The sequence below is a fragment of the Papio anubis genome, chromosome 16 (genome assembly GCF_008728515.1).
Source record: "Papio anubis isolate 15944 chromosome 16, Panubis1.0, whole genome shotgun sequence".
Classification (NCBI taxonomy): Eukaryota; Metazoa; Chordata; class Mammalia; order Primates; family Cercopithecidae; genus Papio; species Papio anubis.
Window position 1 is genome coordinate 40,761,713 of NC_044991.1, and position 18,115 is coordinate 40,779,827.

The 18,115-nt window shown below is 39.4% G+C and overlaps 1 protein-coding gene across 1 annotated transcript in view; it reads right to left on the minus strand.

Annotated features, from left to right (window-relative positions):
* Positions 1-1,444: 1,444 nt before the first annotated feature.
* The window catches only part of DSTN (destrin, actin depolymerizing factor), a 36,087-nt gene continuing 19,416 nt past the window's right edge, over positions 1,445-18,115 (minus strand). The window contains exons 2-4 of the mRNA XM_009216578.3: positions 8,663-8,970; positions 5,071-5,147; positions 1,445-2,652 (exon numbers count right to left, since the gene is read on the minus strand). Of these exons, the coding sequence (XP_009214842.1) occupies positions 2,543-2,652; positions 5,071-5,147; positions 8,663-8,970 (495 nt within the window). The 3' untranslated portion in view covers positions 1,445-2,542. The remainder of the gene's footprint in view (positions 2,653-5,070; positions 5,148-8,662; positions 8,971-18,115) is intronic.

Below are 18,115 nucleotides of genomic sequence, written 5' to 3' on the forward strand. Positions count from 1 at the left end.
ATTCTTGGGCCTCAGGAATCCACTAAGACTTTCTCAAAAGTTCCCCTAGAGAAAGAGTAACTACTAGCATTTTATTCAATTTCTGGAATGAGTTCTAGATGTTTACATCACATCCCTTTATACTGTTTGAAATGCTTCCCACAGAATGCACCTCACACACGCACAACAGTGCCACACTTAAGCCGACACCACAGGAAAAATTTCCTCCTTCTAGAACTCCCTGACGAAATATCTGGCTTTACCTACATGGCTGACTTTTGAGTATGGCAGTCTTGGACTTACGGCACCTCCCTGGAAGCCTGTTAATCACTAGCAGGACACAGTGGCTCACACCTGTCATCACAGCCCTTTAGGAGGCCAAGGCAGGAGGCTTGCTGGAGCCCAAGAGTTCAAGGATGCAGTGACTTCTGATTGCACCACTGCACTCTAGCCTAGGGGAAAAAGACCCTGTCTCAAAAAACAAAACCCACACTAAAAGCATTGCTACACAGTAAAGAAACAAGAAATTCGGGATGAATGACAAGCAGCCAGCACTATTTTCTAGACAATTCTGAAATAAGTATTTTGATTAAAGCATAACCTTGTCTCACAAAAGCCTGGCACGTGGATCAACATTAAAACGTTCCCCATCCTAGACTGCACTTACACAAACCTAGATGGCATAGCCTACTACACACCTAGGCTGTATGAGAGCTTATTACTCCTAGAGTACAAACCTGGACAGCATGTTACTATACTGAATACTGTAGGCAACTGTAACACAATGGTATTTGTGTATCTAATTACAGTAGAAAATACCTTGTAATTATATGGGACCACTATAGTTTATGTGCAGTCTTTGACATGTAATAATGCAGAGCTGTGTATCAAAAGGCTAACCATGTGATGGTGTGGTAGGACAATGTACAATGTACAATTTCCCTTTTCTCTATTTTCTAAATTTTAAATGTGAATTTTTACCTTTACAATTTTGTGTAATAAACATTGGAAAATAAACATTGAAAAATTTCCCAACTTTTACACCAACTTTCTTATTCACCAGAGGGAGTTGTGACTTTTTTTTGAGACAAGGTCTTGCTCTGTCAAACAAGTTGGAGTACAGTGGCACGATCTTGGCTCACTGCAGCCTTGAACTCCTGGGCTCAAGTGATCCTCCCACCTCAGCATCCAAAGTAGCTGGGACTACGACCACCACACCCAGCTAATTTTGTTTACTTTTAGTAGATGAGATCCCACTATGTTGCCCATGCTGATTGTCAAACTCATGGCCTCAAACTATCCTCTTGCCTCAGCCTCCCAAAATGCTGGGATTACAGGAGTGAGCCATCACACTCAGCCAATCTTAACTCTTAATTATTGGAAATACCGAAACCTCAATGACTTACCCCATATGCAAGGCAAAATCTTATATTCTCAATTCACACATAAATAATTACACGAGAGATAAGTCAAAAATGCTTCCTTTATTACACAAAGCCAATACTGCTACTTCTAAGTTCAACTGTTGGTGCATCTCTATATCGTTCCAAGTGTTACGCCCGTGATATGAACAATGACCACTTCCAAATGTCAGTGAACAGTGGCTCCCTGTGAGTGTCATCATGGTACCTCTCCCCATTGCACACGAGTCAACAAACTGCTCTAGAAAATTAAGTTCTCCCAGGCCCAGAGTAAACATATACTCGATATTCTTCCATACTTTATTATACCATAAGAAGCGAACTTCTGAAGGAGATACAACTAAAGATACCACAGGTGTCCTAGTTTGTCAATATTGTTTTACCATTTTCATTAACAAAGCAGATTACAATGTAGCCCTAATGTGCATTATAATTTGTTACAAGACACTGCACATTCTCCTGAAGACACACCATGATTTCCAAGATGCCAGGTCACTCTCCCAATCAGTGAATGGTGAGCTCACTGGCAGGTGCAGGGCTACTTCCTGTATTCCAATGATGTGCTTGAAATAGTGCTTTTGCAAGATCAGCGTGGATTATGTGGACACAATTTTGAGGCAATCTCCATTACACATTTGGTAGAAGTAAAAGACTGCCTGACTTAATCTTACTATTAGTGTATTAGTGTTGTTATATTATAAAGACATATTATATTCCATTATTCTGCTTAGCTCAAGGAAGAATAAAGAATTTGGGCCAAAATTATAACCAGATTATGAGCAATTTTCTAAGCAAAAGAAACGAAGTAAATGCTGAGATTAATAAAGATGTAATAATTCTCTTCACATGGCCTTTACTGTTTTGTGAACTGCATAATTTAAAATCCCGAGCTTAACAAAAATCTTTATAAATCAACTCATCAAAACAGGCATATGGCCAATAAGAATTTAATTTCACACCAATAAAACTTTAGACTTTATTTAGGGGCTGTTTGCATATGTTTACAGAATATTTCGTTTACTCTAAAAGATGACGAGACAGCTCCCCCTCAGTGAGACCCTGGCCTAAATATATTTGCTTTATTTATATAGCAAGAGGATAACATTAAACATGGAAGCTTTCAATTTGTGGCACTGAAAGACCTACACAGGGCATCCTTCAAAGGCTACAATTAAGGATCCACCTAATTTTTCAGCAATACAAGCCCGATTGAGATCTTCTGGTCCATTTGCTTGACATTCATGTTTTATGCCTAGAGAGGAAAAACAACAATTCTATTTAGAATTATGGCAGCAGTTTATCTCTTTCTCTAAGATATCAAACTTTTAAAAGACCAGTTCTAATCTGGATAAACTGGGGTATATACAAACACAGAATACTACACAGTAATGAGAATAAATAATTGTAACTACATGCATCAAGATAGATGGGCCTCACAAACGGCATTCACTGAAAGAATCCAGATTTAAAATGCATATATTCTATTATATATATAGGTATAGCGCACACAATCAGCCCACACTAACCTACGCTGTTAGAAGCCAGGGTGCTGGCTACCTTGAGGAGGAAGGGCAGGCAGAAAGAAGTGCTATGAATTAAGGGAACAGCACCAGGGAGGCTTCTGTGGTGCTGGTCATTAGATTAAGAAATAACCATTATGTTCGCTCTGAAAAATTCATCACATTCTACAATAATTTGTGACATACACTTTTCTATAGATATGTTGTACTTCGCTACAAAGCTAAAAGACAGGTCTAGTAAAAAAATTTTCTTGGTTTTTAAAATATAAAAATACAAATTATTTTTGATTGCACAGTTGATTTTGTCAACTGTATTGAAAAGCAAACAGCTGGCTCTTCAATGGTATTACACTACACATTTATAAATCGATCACAATGAAAACTATGTGAAATATGTTACTGACTGCTTTCTTAGAACGATTACACTACCAACTGCAAAAACGAGCTCAATTATGGATTACATACAGTAGCCTCTCTGTAAATGGCCACTGTCTTTTAAATAGCTGCATGGTTATTCCCATCATTTAAAGACCATTTATTTCTCAAGCTGCTGAAAGCACAGGAGGTCAGCTTTTGAGCTACTCAGGACTGATCTGAGAAAGCCAGTGGATGCTTTCATTAGAAAAAAAGGTAGCATGGTCACTATCTTTTTTTTTTTTTTTTTTTTGAGACGGAGTTTTGCTATTGTTGCCCTGGCTGGAGTGCAATGGCGCGATCTCAGCTCACTGCAACCTCTGCCTCTTGGGTTCAAGCATTCTTCCTGCCTTAGCCTCCCAAGTAGCTGGGATTACAGGCCCGTGCCACCACGCCCGGCTAATTTTTTTTTTTTTTTTTTTTGTATTTTTAGTAGAGACAGGGTTTCACCATGTTGGTCAGGCTGGTCTTGAACTCCTGACCTCAGGTGATCCACCTGCCTCGGCCTCCCAAAGTGCTGGGATTACAGGTGTGAGTCACTATACCCAGCCAGTCACTATCTTTTATTATCACCAAATCAAGTGTGCAAAGCAATTCCCTTTACTGAAAGGCAATGCAGAATAAAGATAATAAGGAATCCACTCTGAACCTTTTGGTTGGGCTAGGAAAGTGTTGAAGCTCAAGGATTTAAAAGCGTCAGTTAGCAATCCAGTGACACACTTCTGGGGGGTGCCAAACATCAAACCAAATGCACGAAGAACCTGACCTGGCAATAAACTATGCAGCAGCAAGGCTCGGGAAAGGAAGCAAGAATTTTTTTTCATAACTAAACACAGGCTAGGGCAAACCTGTTCTACCATGAGAATATAAAAACCAGTGACAGTAAAACAAACAAAACAAAATCAACATCAGGCCAAGCCCTTGTGACCTTGGCTCACTCAGCTGTTTGGAAATAGCCATGGCAGGAAGGTGGCAGGGCAAACTCTTAAACTAAAACTCACACATGAGACCAAGTTTCCCCTTCTACAGCTGAGAGAATCAAGGCCCATGGAGGTTAAGCAGTTCTGGCCAAGGCCACACAGCAGTTAGACAGGCTTCGCCCTCAGTGCAGGCCTTTGGGCACTTGCCCCATGCATGTTCTTTCCATCATACCAACATTTTCTCCTGGCTGAAGTCTGGCCAGGCCATCTCATCAGGATCCCAGTCACCCAGTGGCAAGTCAAATAGAACTGACCAGCTCAGGAGTGGGTGCACTTTCCTTGGGACACAGATGAATCAATTACCTAAAATCATGCCATTCAACAGTAAAGCTGGAGAAAAGAGTATCCTTTCTCATTTAGGTACATCTCCCTTTTGCAACTTTATTATAACAACTACATTCAAAGGCAAGAGCAAATTTACTATTATGTCCAATGTTAAACAATCAGTCTCCACCTCCTACATGAGAAAACCGGCAGCACCTCAAACTAGTTTAAAACCAGCCTGAATAAACGATATATACAGACAACGTCAAGGGTAGAGTTATTAAACACAGGCTGGGAAGACTCAGAGCAACCAGCACAAAGCAGAAGATACATGGAAAGCCAAGTTCAATCTTCTGCTTTTCTCAAAACAAGTAACACTTCTCCCTTGTGCCTGAAGCTCTGCAAAAAAATAAGGTGCTTCTCAGAAAAGGTGCTGCCCCATTCTGGGTGTTCACCATACCTCTACATATTCAGAGGTAATCTAGAACATACCTTGAAATTTCTTTTTAATTGCATCCTTGGAGCTTGCATAGATCATTTTACTTTTCAGAGGTGCTAGTTCTGGTGCCCTAGATAGAAAGATGCCAAAAATGAAAAAAGTGGTTTAGAGAAAGTACAACTTGCATCTTGTCAAACATTTGCTTCAGCATCAAGGGGAGAATCCTCAGACTCTCCTGAGATATTTTTTCTTAACTGCACATTTGTTCTACCTCCCCGGCAGCTCAGAGAGGAAATGCTACAGATAGGCGTAAGTAGAATTACTCAGGTTGACCAGGGTGGGAAAAAAGAAGAGAACCACTGGTGGCAAAAGACAACCACCAATTAAAAATCAGATCACAGTGGCCATAATGAAAGAACCAACACTGAGTATTGCACTGTATAACTCAATTCTTTTTCTTCAGAATATTTCTGTTCATTTATTATTAATAAACGATTGGATTCAGGCTAATATTTACACAAGGTTTTTGACAGTTTTTCTTGTTGGAAAAAAGTTTTAAAATACAGAAAAGTACAGATAATAATCTGTAAGTACGTGTGACCCAGAATTAAATGCTAATATTTTGGCACCTTTGCTTCAGATCGTTTTCTAAAAAAGAATAAATCAAAAAAAAGGAAAAAAAAAAAAAAAGAATAAATTACAAATAAAAGTCCTTTTCTTAGACTTCCCCAGTCCCTTCATCTATTCCAATAGCAGGTTTTGATCCCACAGGTACTTGTTTTCTTAGTCTAACATAACAATACATGTTTAATTATCTGGGAGTCCACGTTTCAATAATTCTCTTGAAAAAAATATTAAATCCACTAGTATAATCTCATGATTCTAAATACAGCTTTCACAAAGATTTCTAAATGGCAACTCACCAATAATTATGTCTTGTCAATATTATTACTATCTTGTATTTATAAAATTTGAGCACGTTCTCCCTCTTGAATGGAAGCGTGTTGGAAGAACAGCATATGTATCACAATACCTTCAGCAGCAACACTGAAGAATGACTAGTAACGGACAGAAACCCTTGTCCCACTCAGACTGCTTGCACGTGAGTCCTTTTTTCCTCTGTACGCCAACCCACAAGCCCACCTCCATGCCATAATGCTAAAATATCATAGAGAAGATGCAGTACAGTAAGTCCACACTTAACATTGCCAATCGGTTCCTGGAGCCTGTGACTTAAAACAAAATGACATATACCAAAACCAGTAATTTTTTTCTCAATGTTATAACAAAACTACATTGAAGGAAATGATGCTATTTGAGGACCTGGTGTATGTTGCTTTGCTTAAAGTTGCGGTTTTGAAGAGCCTCCTGGAGGTCATTGAGATATTACTGTATAGCTAAATACTTCTGAGCATTTAATAATTCCATTTAGCTGCCACACTTCGAGGACATTCAACAGTCATGAGCACTGGCATGTGGACCTCACCTAGTGTACCCCTTACCCTAGTGAGCAGAGATTCTATTCTTGGGAAAAAGGAAATGGGCAGTCTGTCTCTCAGAGGCTTATTCCTCCCAATCCTAAGGTCCACTGAAGGAGGCAAAGTCATCATAACCTCAGGACTGGCAGATGTTTGAGCTACAGAGTGGGTACTTTTTTTTTTTTTTTTTTGAGACGGAGTCTCGCTCTTTCGCCCGGGCTGGAGTGAGTGGCACGATCTCTGCTCACTGCAAGCTCCGCCTCCCAGGTTCAAGCGATTCTCCTGCCTCAGCCTCCCGAGTAGCTGGGACTACAGGCGTGTGCCACTACACCCAGTTAATTTTGTATTTTTAGTAGAGATGGGGTTTCACCACGTTGGTTGGCCAGGATGGTCTCGATCTCTTGACCTCATTATCCTCCCGCCTCTGCCTCCCAAAGTGCTGGGATTACAGGAATGAGCCACTGCGCCCGGCAAAGTGGGTACTTTTCTTATGAAAATAGGTCAGAAACATAAAAAAGCATCAGCTGTTCTGATTTTATTCTAACCAAATTGTTAAACTACTTGAAGAGCTGCTCCTTGGATGGAGTTTGTTATAGAAAATGGCTTTAATAAGTTTCTACCTTTTCTTAATAGTGCAAAATAAACCATTGCACTATCACTAAATTTCCTTTTCTTCTATTATTTTCCAAATTTTAAAAAATAAGAATGTATAAATTTCATAATTACAAAATACATAAAAAGCAGAAAAAATACCTGTAAATTAAGGAAATACTGACCAATTTAAAAGCCTAAACCATTAGCTGGCCTATCTGCCACTCAGCTGTGAATGCCAGAAAAGCAGGGACTTAACAACTTCACAGCTGTTTTCCCAGGCCCTAACACAGTAGCTGGCATGTAGTAGAAATAAAAGTTCAATAAACGCACCTTCATTCAAATCTTTGTTAATTTTCAGTCTTACGTACCCGCTTCAATGGACTCTAAGCTGCCTGAATACGTACACCCTGACCTCATATTTGCATTCCTCACAGCAACTTAGTTTAATCAAGTGCAGTAAAAGCTTACTGAAATAGAAGTGAGGTGTGACCTCGAGTATCTTCCTTTTTAAACCTCAATCCTCTGCATCTCCTACTCCCATATCCCTTACACTCCAAACTATTGATGGCACACAGCTAAAAGCTAAGTCCCTCCCTGCCTTGCCCCGACTCAGGCCAAAGTATCAAGAGAATCCTTGCCCCTCTAAAAAAAAAAAAAAAAAAATCAGGTGGTGTTACCATTTCTCCCTCCCCTTGGAAACTAAAGAATTGTATTCCTGGCCATATCAAGGAATGTAGTATAATATTCAATAAATGAGAGATCCAGATGTAACTTTTTCTAAAGCTGCATCTCAAATACTGACTTACCTGAAAAGACCAGAATAATTAAACAACATTTCAAGAAAAAGGCCATAAAAATAACTTTATAGCACTGTTTCACTATCTAGAGTAACACTGACCAACAGTTTTCTGCAGTGATGGAAATGTTCTGTATCTGTGCTACTCAATAAGGTGGCCACCAGTCAGATGTGGCTACTGAGCATCTGAAATGTGGTAATTCATTCAGCTAACAAACTGAATTTTTAATTTTAAATAATTTAAATAGCCACATGTGGCTAGTGACTGCACTACGAAACAGGACAAATGTAGAGTGAATTACAGCAGGGAGGGAATGGTACCAACTTCTTCAAAAGTAGCAGGCCACAGAGGCATAAGGAAAGGGTATATATTTAAAAGAGCAGAAGGCTGGTTCCTGGCATAGCTCATTGGAAAAGTAGGGGTTTGGCTTATAGTAAGAAAGTTAAAAGAAGTGGAAATTTTAGCTTATAAAAGCAGTACATTTAGAGGATGCCTCCTGTCCTTTCCCCATAACACACACACACACACACAGACACACACACACACACACACCCCACAATCAATTACTGAGAGTCATATAGCAAGTAGACAGAAAACAGTCAAAATTTAGTTTTGGTCCCATAAACATCAGCCCTGGTAACATTATGAAACCTAGAAATAAAAATTAAATACCAACTGCAAATAGTTTGAATAAAAATTACTTTGGTGCTGGAACTGGTTTTCCAAGTGCTAACAAAATAAGTTTTACAGAGGCTCAATATTTCTAACATGCTTACCACAAAAAAAACATCAACTCTTCTTTTCTGGATTCTTTTGTTTCAAAGCTTGCATCATACAAAGCATAGCGACAATCTTTTTCAGGAAGCATTCCCACGAAATGCTTGAAAGGATCAGTTATGGTTACACCAACATCTCCAACCAAGATCTCTTTGCCTTCTTCTACAATGATGCACTTTTTGTCTGCACTGAGACAAAAAATGACAGCCTTCTTTCTTTTCTTGATTTCTTCTGGTGTGGAACATTTACGAACTTTCATGTCATAAAAAATGCGACATACTTCATCAGCTACTTGCACTCCTGAGGCCTATGATGAGAAAATACATGAGAAAAAGACTTACAATTTTTATGTGCCAAACGTAAAACACTAAATTCTGCTTATAGATTGGCATATATTTAACATTTTACAGGTATATCATCTAATTAAAAAACTAGAAATTTGAGCTGTAATCACTACTAATTTCAGACATCAAACTTTTTAAAAGATCACAAATATATGCCATTCATCACTACCGCACAGGGGTAAAGAAACATTCAACTATAGCAGCCTCTCCTACCCTAGAATTTTAAAAGAAGTGTTTCCTAAGGTGCTGGGTTATTTTCTTCTTATACAGGTTGCTTAGAGCCTTGACCACAGGCAGATCATCTTCCCAGTCTGTATGCTGATGACACCTAAAATTCCTTTCGTAATACACAGTAGCCGGTCATAGCTGCTAGATTGGGAAATTTTCATCCCTACAGCATCTCTTTCCCTAACTAAAAAAAAGATTAAGAGGTCTTTGCTCTACTCACATTTCAAAATTATGTGATCAATATTCAGTATTAGTCACCTGCCATTAAAATTTCACTTAAAAATTCCAAATTTTAAACTAAGATTAGAATAAATAAGAAAATGTCTACTGCTATAATAAAGAGGGTAGCTTAATTCGGGATTATATTGACCAGAAAAATAACCTTTCACTATGTTATACTTGCTATTCTGGGACAAAGCATAGTTAAACAAGATTTTGATAGCACAAGACCTTAAACCAGTTTTTAATTTTTTCATCTTGAGGAATTTGCTATTTACATTAACTTTACTATATCCATAATTTTTAATGCTTCATTAACTACTTTGTTTTGCATGTTAGCTTTTCTAAAGCAAGAATTATAAAGCCCAACAAGAGATGCCCAGGAGGCTCTGCCAGTCATGGTTGAACAGCACTGAGGATGATCAGACTAAAGGAAGAATGCAGACGATCAAATGTGTGATTGTAGGAGATGTGGCTGTAGGCAAAGCCTGCCTCCCCATCAGTTATACAACAAACGCCTTTCCTAAGGAGTATATCCCCAATGTCTTTGACAACTATTGCACCCAGACATCTGTGGATGCCCAAATCATTAGCCTGAACCTGTGGGACACCACGGGCCAAGAGGAGGAATATGACCAACTGCAAATGTTCTCCTGTCCCCAGACCAATACCTTTGTCATTTTTTTTTTCCACTGGCAACCCATCCTCTTATGCCAATGTGAGGCATAAGTGGTACCCAGAGGTCTCCCATCACTGCCTCAATGTATCTGCTATGCTGGTAGGCACCAAAAGGGACCTGTGGAGTGACTGTGAGACAGTGAAGAAGCTGAAGGAGTAGAGCCGAGTGCCAATGACTCCTCAGCAAGGCCCCTCCCTGGCTAAGCAGGTGGGAGCTGTGAAGTATCTGGAATGTTCAGCCTTGATGCAGGAAAGGGTGCATGAGAGATGGGATCTCGTTATGTTGCCCAGGCTGGAGCCTAGTGGCTACTGACAGGCATGATCATAGCGCACTACAGCCTTGAACTCCTAAAATTGGGCAGTCCTCCTGCCTTGGCCTCTCAGATAGCTGGGACTGCAGGTACATGACAAAGCGCCTGGTTACTTTCTTTCTTTTTACTGTTGAATAATATTCCATTGTTTGGATATCCCACATTTTCCTTGTCTATTCATCAGTTGCCAGACATTTGGGTTGTTTCCACTTTTTGGCTAGTAACACTGCTACAAACATTCATGTACAAGGTTTTGTGTGGACATGTTTTTAATTCTCTTGGGTAGAAAACTAGGAGTGGAATTGTCGGGTCATATGGTCAACTTAGGTAAAATCATGCTTTGAGTCAAGAATAGTATCTTTAGACTGGGTGTAGTGGCTATGACTGTAGTCTCAGCACTTTAGAGGGAGAGGGCAAGAAGATCACTTGAGTTCAGGGGTTTGAGACCAGTGTGGGCAACATAGGGAGACCACGTCTCTAAATTTTTTTTAATAAAAAGGGAAAAATGAATCATAAGCAATAGAATTTAAATACTAAACAATGGAAAAACAGTAATGATACCCAAATTAATGTCAAATCATTTAAGAAATAAAAATGCACAAAAGATAAAAATAACCAACAGAATGAGAGAAAACATCAGAAAATCCTACAAGGAACTTGTCAGAATAAAGAACCCTTACAACTCAATAATAAAAAAAGGCAAATACTTCAATTGAAAAACAGTTAAAGGATTTAAATAGACAGTTCTCCAAAGAAGATGTATAAATGGTTAACAAGGATATGGAAAAAATGCTTAACATCAATAGTGATTAGGGAAAAGCAAATCAAAACCATAATGAGATACCTCTTCACTTCAAAACCATAATGAGTCACCCACTAGGAGGGCTAAAAAGATGGACAATAACAAATGTTTGTGGGGTCATGGAGAACTTGAAACCCTGATATGCTACTGTAGAACTGTAAAATGGTACAGCTGCTTTGGCACGCAGTTTGGCAGTTCCTCAAAAAGTTAAACATCAAGTTAACACCTGACCTAGGAATTCCACTCTTAGGTATATATACACAAGAGAGATGAAAATGTGTCCACACCAACACCTGTACACAAATGTTCATAGTAGCATTACTCAAAATAGACCAAAAGTGAAAACAACCCTGAAGTCCACTTAGTGATTAACAGATTTTTAAGATGTAGTATATCCACACAATGGAGTATTTCTTGGCCATTAAAACAATGAGGTACTGATACATGCTACAACAAGGATGAACCTTGACAAACACTGTGCTATGTGAAAGAACCCAGACAGAAAAGGCACCTATTGCATGATTCTATTTATATGCAATGTTCAAACTGGGTAAAATCAATAGACAGAAGGTAGACTAGTGGTTTCCAGGGGTTGAGAAAAAAAGGGAATGGGAGTGACTGCTAATGAATATGGGATTTCTTTTTGAAGTAATGAAAATGTTCTGGAAGTTGACAGGAGTGATGCATACACAACCGTGAATATACTGAAAAACCACTGAATTGAACTGTACTTTGTGAATCTACTGAAAATCCACTGAATTGAACTATACTTTGTGGTATGTGAATTATACCTCAATGAAGTTGTTACAACAAATACCACGTATTCTCACTTATAAATAGGAAATAAATAATGTGTACACATGGACAGAGTGTGAAATAATAGACAATGGAGAGCCGGGGGATGAGAAATTAATTAATGGGTAGAATGTATGTTATTGGGGTGATGGATACCCTAAAAGATCCGGCTTCACTACTACACCATGCACGTAGCAAAATTACACTTGTACCTTCACAAATTTATACAAACAACTAAAAAATAAAGTTGTTACTTTAAAGCCTGTGCAAGAATTCTGGGAGAAAGACACACTAAGATCCTAGCATTTACTTAATATTAAGGTAACTGGGCCATTTCATCATCTCATTCATTAAAGATCTCTAAATAATACACTCCAATGCCATCTACTCCACATTTTCTGTTCATAAATGAATATTCACTCTAATAAAGTGGCAGAAACAGAAAATTAAGACTAGAAAATTCATAACTACACAATGTTAAGCACATTCCTACTTTAAAAAAGCACTTTTCTTAAACCTTTTACCGCTTTGAGTATATTTCTGATCTTTACAATGTATCTTATGTTAAGCAAGTTAAGAATCTTCATTTTGCAACAAATGAATAAAATGTTCAAAGAAACAAAAATTGAAGAACTAGAAACAGACCCCAATCCCTCCAACTCCCTAGTCCATAATGTTGAAATCACATTTGACCCAACAAGCAATTTCTAAAAGCATGAAGGCAACCTTTAAAGCCTTATATTCAATCGACCAATATTTGAATACATCTGTCAATATCCAAGCATCTCAAACATTCTAAATTCTGATTTATAAATTAAATCAATGATTACTAGTAATCGAAAACAAAGTGAATGTGTATTCTGCAATTATAAAACAGATAAATCTCAGCCAAACCTGGCTGTAACTTACAAGCTCCTTAAAAGCCTCAGTAAGGAAGAATTTTGTCTTTTTTTCTATCAGAAATGACGTCTGTGGAGGTTTCTTATACCATTAGACACTTGTGCTTGAGGAAATTAACACTGAATACTGTGAAGGAGAAACTGGCACAAAAACTGGAAGCAGAAAACCAATTTTGAGATAATTACAAATATTCAGAGAAGAAAGCGCTGAACTACAGCAGTGAGGTTAAAAACAGAAAAATTCAAGGACATGTCAAAGTCAAATCAATATAGCTGAATGAGACACAGAAGAGTGGTATCAGACGAGCCCCGGGATTCTCTTAATTAGTGACTAGACTGCGATATATGAACAGAAAAGGAAATATGGCACAGTATGACACATCAACTCTGAAGATTGTGCAAGACATCTACGTGGAGATGACCAGACAGCAGTGGAAATACGAGCATGGATTTCGTTGGAAGGCTTCACCTAATACATATTTTGGACTAGCCCACACCAGGGGGTCACAAATATTAAGCAGCAAATCTAGTTTCTCACCATTGAGTACGTAAAAATTAAAAAAAACAAAAACAAAAAAATCCATCAAGGACACTAGAAAGAGGTAATCAGAAAACTAAGAAGAAAAAGTAAGGAGGAAGAAAGCAGCATCTTAGAAGCAAGGGAGAATATTTTAAGGAGGAAAGTCATCAACATCCAATTCTGCAGTATTTGAGAGAATGAAAACACACCTCCAGGCTTGGCAATTGGGTCTCTGAACATTTCAACAGATGGGAGAAATGGGACAGAAGTCAACCATAATGGACTGGGGACCCATTGGGAATTGAAGAGGTAAAGACAGAAAACGTAAGATGGTTAACAATGAAGGAAAAAGGGAAGACTGAATGCTACTTGATGAAAGTTGTCTTATGATTGGGGCGATGTAACTGTTCTAGATGTTTAAGAACTTGACGCCAAAACAAAACAAAACACTGAGTACTTACTACTGCCAGATACTTCTAAATCAAAACAATTCTATGAGATAGCCACTATCACTATTTGCATCTTTTTTTTTTTTTTTTTTTTTATGAAATGGAGTCTCGCTCTGTCGCCCAGGCTGGAGTGCAGTGGCGCGATCTCAGCTCACTGCAAGCTCCGCCTCCCAGGTTCATGCCATTCTCCTGCCTCAGCCTCCCGAGCAGCTGGGACTACAGGCGCCCGCCACCACACCCGGCTAATTTTTGTATCTTTAGTAGAGACGGGGTTTCACCATGTTAGCCAGGATGGTGTCTCAATCTCCTGACCTCGTGATCCGCCCACCTCAGCCTCCCAAAGTGCTGGGATTACAGGCGTGAGCCACCACGCCTGGCCTGCATCTTAAAGATGCAATTTTTTCTACTGAGGCATAGCAAAATTAAATAACTTGCCCAGGGTTACAGAGGAAACAATAGCAGAATTGGGATTTGAACTCTGGCAATTTGGTTCCAGAGGAGATACTTTTTTTTTTTTTTTTTTTTTTGAGATGGAGGTTCGCTCCTGTCACCCAGGCTGGAGGGCAGTGGTACAATCTCGGCTCACTGCAACCTCCACCTCCTGGGTTCAAGCAATTCCAGAGGAGATAATCTTAATCATTCATACAATTAACAATGTCAGAGATCTAAAGACATGGTTAAGATCCACAGCACAGATGGGAGAGTCAGTCTAAGAAAAAGATACACATTTTTTTCTCTGAAATAAGGAGGAAGAGAAAATGACAGTTTTGAGGTGGAAGGACGATATACTGCCAAAAATTGTGTCTGAAAGATTCTATTTTCTCTGTGAAGTATAACGCAGGAAGAGTAGGATGGGTTTGAGGGCACTCCTTCAATCTACTACTACTAACAATTCAGAATAGCTATAACGGGGAGTTCCAAAGGGAACCACCTAAGGACAAGAAAAAGGGCTCTGGGGACCTCCAAAAGATCAGCTGAGGTGAAGGGGTGGGGGTGGTAGGACAATGCGGCAGAAAGCAGAGGCTGACGGCAACGTGGAAGGAAAGGACGAACTCTGCATTCTTCCTCAGAGACTTTACCCAAGCTCAAGCTTTCAATCATCTAAGCCAAAACTGACATGTTGTTCAGACTTCTGCTCTTCTGAGCTTCTAGTCTTTACATTCAATTTCCTATCTCACATCTCCAGTTGTTATGTCTCAAAGGCATGTGATGCACAACATGTCTAAAATAAAAAGCAAGCTGGTCCATTTCTAACCAGTCTTCCTTTCTCAGTAGCTATCACCACCCTTCTAGTCACATAAGGCTCCAAGCCTAAGAGATGTTCTTAACAACTCCTCCATTCCCCTACTCTTTGGATTTTCATCTTTCTCTGAGACATTCATCTCATTTCACCCTCAGTCCAAGCTCCCATTGCCTCTTACCCAGCCTGCTGTAACTTCTCAAGTGGTTGTAGAGGAGATAGATTAGGATATGTATACATCATACTGTTTTCTCTTCTTGGCTGAACAGGAAAGACTGCATTCCCCAGCCTTCCAGGCAAGCTGAGTAGGCTATATTACCGAGTTCTGCACAGCCAAGCTGGGCCCAGTTATGTAAACTACTTCCAGTCCTGGTCCTTTAAAAGTGATCTTTAAATATACTAAATACAGCTTTTTAGATGTGAATCCTACCACAATAAAATGATTTTTAAAACATCAAAAATTAAATAAAACTTAAAAAAAGTGATCTTAAAGCTCTTCTTTCTCCCACCAAGATGACCTTGGTAGGCATACTTCACAATGGAAGAAGGCTCCCCAACCCTTCTGGACTGTGTGTGACAGAGACAAATCTTTACTGTGTTAAGTCACTGAGATTTTGAATTTAATTTGTTATTGCAGTTCTAATACAACAAGATTGCCCATACCAACTGCCCATCACCTTTACCCTCCAATTCATCCTCTACATAAACATGAATCTGATCACCATACTTAAAACAGTCCAGTGGTTTTCCATGGATCTGAAGGTAAAAAATAGCAATTTTTTTTTTTTTTTTGAGATAGGGTGTCACTTCGTCACCCAGGCTGGACTGCAGCGGCATGATCATAGCAAACTGCAGCCTCGTATGCCTGGGCTCAAGTGCTCCTCCCACCTCAGCTTCCTGAGGACTGGGACTATAAGCATAAGCAACCATGCCCAGCTAATTTTTTAAATTTCTTTGTAGAGACAAGTTCTCACTATGTTGTCTAGGCTGGTCTCAAACTTCTGGCCTCAAACTATCGTCCTGCCTTGGCCTCCCAAAGTGCTGAGATTACAGGTATGAGCCACCATCCCCAGCCCAATAATAGGCTCCATCTGGCTGTACCTACCTCTTTAGCCTTCTCTTATAGACCATACACTCTGCAATTTAATGTTTAATATGCTCCACCTGGCTGTACCTACCTCGTTAGCTTTATCTTATAGACCACACACTCTGCAATTTCACTACCCTGGCTTTCTTTCAGTCATTTGTATTTGCTATGCTCCCACCCACTTCAGGGCCTTTGCTCATACAATACACCCTACCTAGATAACACTTCCCTACAGTTCTTTGGCTAATACTCTTCAGAAGTCAGATCAATTCCCACTATGTAGAAAAGTCTTCTGCATCAAAACCAGTATCACATGCTCCCATAAGATCATGGATCTCTACCACACAACACCTCCCACCACTTCAATGCTCTATCTTTAAAATTACTTAGTATCATCTCCTTAAGAAGGCTACAAGTTCTTAAAGACTGTAAGTTCCTTAAGATAAACCGTGTCTGTCTTATTCATTATTGTGTTACCCTGAAAAAAAAATCAAAGATGAGTCAGATGAATCATTAGTTTGACTTATGGAGAAGATAAGGACAGCACATATAAAGCTTCAATACCTGGCAGAATATACATTATTCCTTGATAAACTCCAGTGGAAGGGAATTTAAAGAAAGTAGCTTAAACAGAAAGGCAGGTCATCAGGTAGAGTTTCATGCTGACTTAAAAGCATTCTAAAACAATGGGACTGAAAGGATGAAAAGACTGCTCCTGACAAAGAGAACCCAGCAAATACAACATGAGAGGAAGATGAGGGAGAAGGAAACTGGAGACTCACATCGGGTTGAGATGGAAGAGGCCTCCAACAGAAGGTTCAGGGTTTTGGAGACTGGATATTTTTAAAAAGAGTAAGAGGAACAGAGTTGTGCTTTGGGAAAATACATGAAGTCGTGCATAAGAGAACAAGAAGAGGAAGAGAATTATAGTAGGCACTCCAGCTAAAAGGCTAATTCAGCAAGCAAGGCAAGAGATGCAAAAGGCCTTTGCTAGGGTAGTGGCAGCAGTACTAAGGAGGAAGTGATGGGTGCTGACACTGCATAGGTGCAATCAATTGTAGCTGATAATCACTGGACTGGGAGAGGGGAGGTGGAAAGGAAGGAGTTGGTATGGTGATCAGGAGGCTAATTAATAATGCCAAATGTTCACTTTCCTTATTTCTCCACTGTGGTGGCTTTGATATTAGAGTAGTATGGCTCTTCATGACTAGTAACACTATATACTAAATTTTGCCTGCAAAAATAATAAAAAACCCCACAAGGTATAGTATATGTTAGATTTAGTGAATATACTTAAATTTACTATACTATAGTTTACTTACCACATCCTTGAAATAGCACTGAGATAAAAGAAATAAAGATTAAATAACTGGTTCCTAGATTCTTTTTTTTTTTTTTTTTGAGATAAGGTCTCTCTGTGTCACCCAGGCTGGAGTGCAGTGGTGTGATCATGGCTCACTGCAGCCCTGACCTCCTGGGCTCAAGCAATCCTCCCACCTCAGCCTCCTAAGTAGCTGGGACTAGAGGTACATGCCACCACACCCAGCTAATTTTTGTATTTTTTATAAAGACGGGGTTTGCCATGTTGCCCAGACTGGTCTCGGACTCCTGGGCTCAAGTCATCTGCCTGCCTTGGCCTCCCAAAGTGCTGGGATTACAGGCGTGAGCCACCATGCCTGGCTGTAGTCCCTAGGTTCTTGAAAATGATTTTTATACAGTAAAACGAAAACCATGAGGCAGACTGACAGAGCACGGAATATGAACCCTAAAGCCCAGCTCAACACTGCCCAGGGCTCTGACCTTCTTCTAAACTCCATTCTCCTAGTGCCTGTGTATTTCCTCTCAATAACTTGGTAGCTCTGTTACGTCTTTGCCTCTAG